The sequence below is a fragment of the Salminus brasiliensis genome, chromosome 20 (genome assembly GCF_030463535.1).
Source record: "Salminus brasiliensis chromosome 20, fSalBra1.hap2, whole genome shotgun sequence".
NCBI classification, from domain to species: Eukaryota; Metazoa; Chordata; class Actinopteri; order Characiformes; family Bryconidae; genus Salminus; species Salminus brasiliensis.
Window position 1 is genome coordinate 4,228,460 of NC_132897.1, and position 10,000 is coordinate 4,238,459.

The 10,000-nt window shown below is 43.6% G+C and overlaps 1 protein-coding gene across 3 annotated transcripts in view; it reads left to right on the forward strand.

The window, feature by feature from the left end:
• LOC140541677 (oxysterol-binding protein 2-like) overlaps positions 1-10,000 on the forward strand; it is an 85,752-nt gene that overhangs the window by 9,653 nt on the left and 66,099 nt on the right. For 2 of the 3 annotated variants that reach the window (XM_072664413.1, XM_072664414.1), the window contains exon 2: positions 4,626-4,834. In XM_072664413.1, coding sequence (XP_072520514.1) covers positions 4,626-4,834 — 209 coding nt within the window. Of the gene's footprint in view, positions 1-1,758; positions 1,774-4,625; positions 4,835-10,000 lie in introns of those variants that run through there. The other variant, XM_072664415.1, reaches the window with a different exon arrangement.

Genomic DNA, 10,000 nt, shown 5'->3' on the forward strand with positions numbered 1-10,000 from the left:
TCTCCTCACTCTGTCGCCACAGGTCACCTCAGACCGAACCGACCAATCAGAGTGAGCATCAGCATATTCCCCCCAACCCTAACAAGGGTGGTCCAGAGGAAGTTGGACTCTCCTGACCCTGAAAAGTATTTTGCTAACATTCGCCTCTGTCTGCCTCACATTCTCTCTGCTGTGAGTGTGTGTGTGAGTGTGTGTGTGTGAGTGTGTGTGTGTGTGAGTGTGTGTGTGAGTGTGTGTGTGAGTGTGTGTGTGAGTGTGTGTGTGAGTGTGTGTGAGTGTGTGTGTGTGTGTTTGGGGGCTTAAAACAGGTAGATGTGCGTAACACATGCCACGACCATCTGTCACACACACACACACACACACACACACACACACACACACTTGACACAGCACTCATCATAGACATAGAAAAGCTGAAACACATAGGAATCAAGCCTTAAGAACACTGCTGACACAGATGTGCAAATGCACACACACAGCTTGTCTAGCCCTGTAGAGAAGTACTGCCAATAGAATAGGACTCTCTGGAGCAAGTAGACCAACATGAACCTACTGGCACCATGCTGCCTAATGCCAGGCGTGGCTAGAGGGGTATAACACCCCCACAACCCCCCCCCCTCCCCCATCCAACCTTCAGACCTCAATAATGCTCTTGTTGCTGAATGCAATCAAATCCTCACAGCAATGCTCCAGAATCTATATATATTTATACAGATACACACAACAGTGTGTATTTTGGACTGTGTGTGTATGTGAGAGAGAGAGAGGTCAGGAGGGGTTGACATTCTGTTGAGTAACTCAAGCAGCAGAACCATCCAGAAATCACACACACATGCGCGCACACACACACACACACACACAGACACACACACACACTTCTTAGGAGTATAAAATGTGTGCCTTGCTTCTATCTCTCTCTCTCTTTTTCTCTCTGCCCCTGTTTCTCACCTCGAAGTGTCCCAAGCCAAACAGCATTTGGAAAAAAAAAAAGCACTCACTGACTGAAGTGTGTGTGTGTGTGTGTGTGTGTGTGCACACATCCATGTGATTGTGTTGAGTGTGTTAGCTTAACCATATTTTCAGACGTGTAAAGTACTAGAGACCCAGACTAGAGTACAAGTACTAAAGTATTCAACATTTTTAGTACTTAAGTACTGCAAGTAGTTTAGTATTCTAAAAAGTACTACTTAAGTACTGAAAGTAAAAGTACAGTACTGTGTTCTGTAGTTCTTACAGAAGCAGTCAAAAGTTTGGGTATCAGTGTTTCTATTATTTCAGATGCTCAGACCTAAGCACTGTCTCAGTTCCTCCGGCTGTAGTAGAAGGACAGGACTGTAGAAGACAGAGTTCATGAACCTTCACGAGTCTTCAGTTCACTCTCTAAACAAACTCGCCCAAAAGAGAGAGAGAGAGAGAGCTGAGCAGACCTGACTCGACCCGCCACATACAAGAGTTTCATCTGTAAAACCAGTGAGGAGAGCAGCTCAAACCCCTGAGCTTCACTCTCTGTAAACTCAGCTACAGCTGAAAGATCTCAGCCCATTCGGACACATACGAGTATTTGCAGGAGGTGAAGATGGAGGGGTTTCTTCTGGTGGTTCTTCTTCTTCCATCAGAGCTCTAGCGTTAGTGTCCTCACTGCAGCAGCGGAGTGAGAGAGAGGAAGAACGGCAGCATGCTCGCTCACGGCTCGATCGCCTGTTCTCATCAATGTTGAGGCGGCTTCAGCAAACCCGGTGAGGGCGCCATCTAGCGCTCTGGCCTGGTAATAATGTGGGTTTGAAATAATTTGTAGTATTTTCATAATTGAGTAATAAACGAGTGACGATGCAGCACATAAACAATGTAACAGAGTTAAAGTATTAAACTTATCCAAAATATACAGTGAAGTATAAGGGGATGTAGGAGAAAAAGTAATACTCCAGTAGATACAGATCCAGTATTTTAGTACTTAAGTACAGTAGTGAAGTACTTCTACTTCTTCTGTCTATTTTTGTATTTTGAAATGTAATTTTTTTGTTTTTGGGGGGTAAAAAACAGCTCTGGGAGGAAGATTAGGCCTGATAATATACTGTATGTTATGTAAAAAGGTTGTGGCGTGTAATACACGAAATGAAAATGGTTAAAAATGTTTAATTAAAGTTAGATATTAATTGCTAGTTAAATTAAAGCTAGTTTTTATCAAATACTGGCTTGTATGGTTTACGACATGCACTGCTGATCCATAGGCCAGAAAAGAAACAATCAAACCTGGACCTTGTCAGCACTGTGGATGAGTGGAATGAAGCCAACGGTGTCAATGGTATTCACATTCATTCCTCAGGTAGACGTGAGTGGAAATACTAGGGTTTAAGAAGACTTCTATAGAAGCTGAAGTATCAACTTAAGCCTTTTACTCCAGTAAAAGTGTAAAAGTACTGGTTTCAGAACGACTTTAAGTAGAAAAGTAAAAGTAATGGAAGGAAAACAAAGGCCGGAAGCTTAGGCCGCGCCACAGAGGTCTATAGTGCTCTACCCCTCTACACCTCCCCAAAAACACATTTTGGCTCAGTGATGCTCTGGGGCTGCTTTGCTGCTCTGGCACTGGAAACCTGCAGTGTGTGAAAGGGAAAGATGGCTTCAACCAAGTATCAGGAAATCCTAGAAAAAACCTCATGCTTTCTGTGAGGAAGCTAAAGCTTGGGCCTCATTGGGCCTTCTAACATGACAATGAAGAAGCTGGTGTCTGGCTGTGCATCCCGTTTTCAGCTGGTCAGAACAGCAGAAGGGTTCTACTAAGCACTAAAGACGCTTGTGATGAAGGAGTTGAGTAGTTCAGAGACTGCAGTCGTCGTTAAAAGTGGTATATGTTGCTGAATGTGGAGAGAAAGCACTTGTTCTGTTAGTTGTGTTGAGCTGTGTAAATTAGTCTTGTATGATTGGTTTATTGCAAACAGCTGGAAGTTTGTTCATGTTGCTAATAAACCCAATTTGCAACCAACAGTGTCTAGTGTGGGTCAGCAGGGTTCACCCTCGGCCTGTTTTGGTTTTGTTGTGTGTTTCAGGCCTGCTGCCTTACAATAGCTTCTTTGTACTCCGCTCTCTACCCACTGAACACACACAGCTGTGTGACGGGGATGCAAAGAACACTCACACTATATATATATATATATATATATATATATATATATAATATATATATATATATATATATATATATATATAGATACCATGAAGTTTATTGATGCCCTACTTTTTTACCATTATATTTTATTACCATTAAACAGATGTTTAATGTAACTTCTACATTTACAGGCCTTTTATGTTTCCATATGGTGTTTCTTTTGGTTCTGAAACCAAAAGTTGAGTTTCAGCAGCTTGATTAAAAGCCACACACTGAAGTTTAGTACCTTTTTAACACAGAGACGTCTACCTGAAGGTGAAATTGCTGCATAATCCCCTTTTGGGGACATTTGTAATTCACTGCTCTGAAATGTGAATTTAAACACCAGTTAAAAGCTGTTTGGTGAAGCTTAGCAAAATTATGTTTAATTCTGCATTGTGGCCTTTTTTATTTTTACAACCAGTAAACGCTGCTGTTCTTTCAAGCTTATTGGATCTTATTTGGGATCAGATATAAAAATGTACAACTGTTAAAAAAAGTGGAACACTATGAATATCAGGATTTACATCCAGTATTTAAGTCAGACTTGGTACTCTGTAAATTATATATAAAAATAAAAAAAATTCTTGGTATCAGTATCGAAAAGGAAGTGGTATCGGTGCATCCCTTTAGTTATATATATATATATATATATATATATATATATATATATATATATGCAAGAACCTATATGCAGTAAAGTATCTATAATGATGTTGGGGTTATTTGGATTGTTAGGATTCAATATATTACAGTATATTGTGATACTGTGAGCAATGTTATAATTTTTATCACATATACATAATATCTGAGTAAAAAAAAAAGTTTAATCCAATCAGAACTGTAGGATCTAAAGATAGATCTAAAGACATCTAGTGGTCAGGATTTAAAAACTAAACTAACACCCCAGTCCAACCCCAGTCTTTAGATGTAAACTATTTATTAAAAATGAATAAAGAAAATTTATATAGTACTGCAAAACATAATATTGCGATTTATCAAAATTGTCTAACACCTCTAGTGTCTGAACACATCCATAACCCCTTATTCTCCAGGTTTATTATTAATCCAGTTATTAACTGCTAATGCGGAAACTAATGTGAATTACTTACAAACTCTTTGATATAGCACATCTTGGGCTCTATTTTAGGGTCTATAATAAGTTGTGAGAATTATACAATTAGGGCTTAAATGCAGGGTTTAAGGGGTTAATGCCATTCATGTACACACAACACTGTACATAGAGATGACACTGTGGTGGAATGCCATCATTCAGAGGTTTTCCCCTGACCTCAGTAGCGGTCCATCGGTCAGGACATGTCTGGTGCTTCAAATATAATTTCTTATTTTCTAGAATCGTCTGTTTTCTGAATGATGAACAAAACATACATTTCTGATCTGATTGGTCAAACTGTGTCACATGTCCAGGAGAATCCAAACGAACTGTTTTTAAACAGCAGTCCATCTCTGTCGCCCCCTGCAGGACCCAGGCGGAGATGGCCCACACATGTCGCGGCACCATCAACCTGGCCACGGCGCACATCGATACGGAGGACGCCTGCAATATCGTGCTGAGCAGCGGGGGGCGCACCTACCACCTGAAGGCCGGCACGGAGGTGGAGAGGCAGAGATGGGTGACCGCTCTGGAGCTGGCCAAGGCCAAGGCTATCCGCATGATGAACGATCAGTCTGGTAAGAAGAGCAATGGCGCTGAGAGGAGATCTTACTGTTACTTTGATATTTGTCTTTGTTATTTTATACTCAATTAAATCTGCCCCCAGAGAAGTCGGTGGGCTTCATGTCCATATTGGTCAAAGTAAAAAGCATCAAGATGTAGAATAAGAGCTTTTTGTGTGCTATCATGTTTTCTATTACTGTAAAAGAAGCATTTTGCTGCCTTTGTTGTTGGATGCTGTCCTTATTGTTGTATGCACTGTGAATACTTGACTTAAAATACATGCATCAATCAACACTCAGGCATCACATTTCTAATGGGGAGGAGACAATGTGTTGAATGGTGGAATGGAAGGAAAGGAGCACCATGCAAAAGTTTGGGCACCCCAAGAGATTTGAGCTCTCAGAGCATTTTTAAGAAGGTCTCGGACCTCAATTAGCTTGTTTTGGCTATGGCTTGTTTACGGTCATTGTTAGGAAAGGCCAGGTGATGCAAATTCCACAGCTTTCTAAAAACTCTCAACTCCTCAGACCATGTCCTAACAATCAGCAGCCATGGGCGAACACTCTGAACAGTAAAAGACCACAAAACAAAGAGGAGGCAAGTTGAGGACTGGGAGCCTTACAAGGTCTTACAAGCTGCTGTTGTCACTGAAGGACAAGTGTACAAATCTGAGACACTGTGACAAATTGTGCTGGCTAGACGAGTGGGTCAGCACAAGCCAGGTCTTTTTGGGTGTTTCCGGTTTGCAGTGGTCAGTACCTACCAAAAGTGCTCCAAGGGAGGTCAAACGGTGAACTGGCGACAGGGTCAAGGCTATCTAAGGCTCACTGATGCGATCCATGGAGGCCCCACCCTCCTCACAACTTACAGGACTTAAAGGATCTGCTGCTAACGTTAGTCTTGGTGCCATATACCACAGCAGAGGACACCTTTAGAGGGCTTGTGGCAGCTGGCGGGGGGACCTACTCAAGGGGGACCTGCTCAATATTAGGCAGGTGGTGCTCATATGATCCCTGATGTATCTTTGTATTAGCTTGTTTGGGCTTGTTTGGCTTGTTCACAATCGTCATTAGGTAAAGTCCAGGTGATTCAAACTCTGAAGCTCCTCAAACCTTGTCCCAGCAATCAGCAGCCATGGGTTCCTCCAAGCAGCTGCCTAGCACTCTGAACATTCAGATAGCCAAGGGCCACAAAGCAAGAGAAGCCTATAAGAAGGGAAGGTCAAGTGGAGGTCTGAAAGACCTAGAAACCCTACAAAGAGATCTGCTCAAAGGCTTGTTGCTTGTAATGACTTTGCAGGGTGCCCAAACTTTTGACTGACTCTTAAAATTAAGGGAACTTCATATTTGGTTATTTGAGAGATACCATAGATGAACCGCTTTATGGTCCAGAAAGAGCCATGCTTGTAATAAGAGGTGTGTGTGATTGTGAAGAACCTTTGGAAGGCCTAAAGAGGTGTCACGTGATGTAGGTGAAGGTTCTTCATGCATCTCCAGAGGTGGTTCTTCAATGGCCTCGCTGAAAGAACCATTTGAGGCACCCTAGGGTGCAGCTCAAGTGCCCTAGCACACCACTGGAATTGGTGGACTGGTACTTAGATTGGGTTGGCTGGTGCATCCCTTCCAAAGAGCCATCAGTAGATACTAAATGAAGGCAGTGGTTCTACACCCAACCACGACAACCCAAAGAGCAGGTGGAATGCGTAAACGGGTTCTTTGCATTGGCGGAAAACCATTTTGTAGACTTCTGTAAATCTTCTATGTAGTGGCAAAAGGGTTCCACATTTGTTACAAGATAAAGAACCCTTTAGAACCCTGTAGAACCCTGTTTGCTTACCTGAGACCTGAGCGAGTTAATGTGCAGGCTCTAAACCAACCTGGGTTTCCACCATGGGCCTCATTTATTTTATTTAGCACTGCAGAGTAAAAGAACTGACCTAGGATCAGCTCATATTAGGTGCCTGACTGGATTCAGAGAAAGACATTGACTGATCCCAGATCTGCACTCATGTTCTCATGAGATTTTTGATTAATATGGGCCCTGGAAAGAGCTGGAAAGGGAGTCTGTGTGTCTGTGTGTCTGTGTGTCTGTGTGTCTGTGTGTGTGTGTGTGTGTGTGTGTGTGTGTTCAGTTTTAATTGCTTAAGCAGCCCTGCAGGGACGCTAGCTGCTAGCTGACCTGACGGTGCATTCAGTCAGTGGAAGTAAAAATATCTCGTGTTTGTAGGCAGCGCCCGAGCTCTCTCGCCACCGCCGAACATTCTCTCGGGTAAGCTCTGCACAGAGTGTGTGTGTGTGTGTGTGTGTGTGTGTGTGTGTGTGTGTGTGTGTGTGTGTGTGTGTGTTCTGCCTTGCGTACGCCCTTTAGATGTTCTACATAAGTGACCGATACAAGCTGACGCCTTTCTCTGCCTCTAGGCCAGAGCCAGTCACTCCCAGTGCCCGTGACCAATCACTTGGGTAAGAGCTACGAGTGCACGAATGTACTGCACATGTTCTGCTAGTCTTAAAGGGCCCATACTGTGGAAATCCAAATGGTCCTTACTGTCCGTTTTTAACAAAAGAGGTCAATTTAATGGATAAAAACTCCTCTGTCTGTAGTGCTTCTTTGAATTAAGCATTTTTGGGACATAAATTAGGCCGACCTCCATCTCTCAGTATTGTCCACATGAAGATCCACGGTCCAGATGTTCAAATATGTTCAGAAAGACCAAGGTCTTCATGAGATTGTCCTAATTTTTCCGCCCAGACTGAGGCAGAATGAGGCCTTTTACGCATATCAGCCTTAAAAGCACAGTAGAAAGAGAGATTGGGAAATGGTCATGTAAAATGAATTATGGCCAATTATGCTACCAACCTGGTCCGAGCCGTGGGGATCTCTGAAGCCTACACTCTCAAAAATGACGGTGCTACAGATGGTTCCTTGAGCGATGCCGTAGGAAAGCCACTTTTTGGTTCCAGACGTGGATCAGAACCATGTCTATAATAGAGATGGGTGAGTGTGAAGATCCTTCAAATGGGTAAAGAACCTTTACATGAAGTGATGGTTCCTTTGGACCTTTAAATGGTTCTTCACACTCACTCACCTCATTAAAACCATGGTTCTACCAGAAGCTCGGGAGAAATCGCAAAGTTTATCCCAACAATTAATAAGATGGAACAAGTCAGCCCAGGTCCTGCACCATCAGGACTCTCTTTGAGGCAGGGGGCGGAGCCTGTACCTAGAGGTCATTTAACACAGGTGGTGGCTGGTGATTGGCTAAAACACAGTGATGCTGCCTTAGAGTCTCCTGGTAGAACTTTCACTTGCAGCACCTTTATTTTTCAGAGTGTATCTGGAATCGTTGGCCTGCTATGCAGGAGTGACCCCTGGAAGGTCCACCTACCAAAATCAGTCAAAACAACAACTTCGTAAAACATCAGCAGATTAAAATGTACAAAAATACAGGATATGGTCCCTTAATTTTTAATGTTTTGACAGTTTTTGTAAAGCATGTATTATTTCGGATGCATAAAGCCAGTGAGTTCATGCAGGATTATAATTTTGCTGTAGATAATGGCCTGCCGTCGCCGTTTCCGATGAGCAGTCAATCTGGTAAGACGTGGAAGAAGTACCTCTGGCTTGGTGGTTTGGTGGTGCGTGTGTATGGCTGCTCGCAGCTCGAGCAGTGCATGCGGTGCATCAGCCACAACATTAACACCACCTCCTTGTTTCTAACTCCCTGCGCTCCTTGTTGGCCTCCTTTCACCTCGCCCTGTTCTTCAATGGTACTGCAGTCTGCTCTGTGGCAGTCAGTCCTGTGGGGTCCTGGGCATTGAAGGAGGCGAATAGCAGAGTATGCAGAGGAACAGATGGACTAGTGAGTGTGGAAACAAGGAGGTGGTGTTAATGTTGTGGCTGATCGATGAATGTGAGTGGTGTTTGTGCTAGTACTAACAGCAGATCGTGCATGAACGTCCGCACTTCTGCAGCCAGCATTAAAATAGCCAGTACCCGATCGGTTAAAATATGCCTGGATCGGGCCTGATCTCCGTCCACTGGACGGGATCGAGACGTCCCTCCTTGTCTGAAAGCACACCTGAGATCAGAATCTCTGGACTAGAGATGCAGAGCTCCATCTTTTTCTGGTCCGATACAGATAATGATACACAAACTTTGCGTTTCGGCCGATACCGGATACCGATCCGATACCATGGTTGAATTAATAAACCATATATTGACATAATCATTACTTTACTAACTTCGTAAAACAAACTAAGAAATAAACACAGATATTAATTATTCATTTCTGATTATTGGTCACTAAAATGAATAACTGTGCTGGACCTCGGCACAGTGCTGTCTGGGCTCAGGACTTTTATTCTGAAATTGGAAGTCTGTGAGACTTCAGAGGACTTAGCAGCTCCTCCCTTCTCGGTTCTCCTTATATGGAAGATGAGCTGGATTCCTCACTGATAGTTGATGGCTCGAGGGTCATGCTGGTTAGATAGGGGGAGTCCTGCTGTTTGCTATGATCTGTATATGATCTCTGTAGGTTACTCTGGGTTCTGATTCTGGTACCGGCGGTGCGAGAATCGTGTTTCGTGAATGGATTGGCCCTTTGGATCAGACTAATTATCCGATACCCGATCCAGCTAATATTGCTAGTATCGGGCCGATATCTGATCCTAGTATCGGATCGGTGCGTCACTACTCTGGACCTCTTTGTATACAGCCACGGCTGATGCATTTGACCAAATTTGGGCTCTTTCTAGGACTAAGACTGAGAGACAAACATATCCATGGGAAGAAAGTGAGGCTCAACGCTTGTGTGTGTGTGTGTGTGTGTGTGTGTGTGTGTGTGTGTGTGTGTGTGTGTGTGTGTGTGTGTCAGGCTGAATTCCACATAGCCAGTAGCTCTCCAGCTCTTCTCTTTTACATTCCGCTCTAAATTTAGGTGCCTAGCTAAAATAGCAAGTGTGTGTATGTGTGTGTGTGTGTGTGAGTGAGCACAGCGGGGTTGGGTGTCTCCCCGATCAGGCCTGTTCCCAGGGGCTGCTGTAGAGTGGGGTAAATGGGGCAGTTACTCATCCTCCATGCTGATCTTTCTGGATCAGTCCCACAGCACGTCTGTCACACACTGCACTATTTTTACGCCCCGTTCTCCTTCTCCCTCTCTCTCTCTACCACCATCCCGTCAC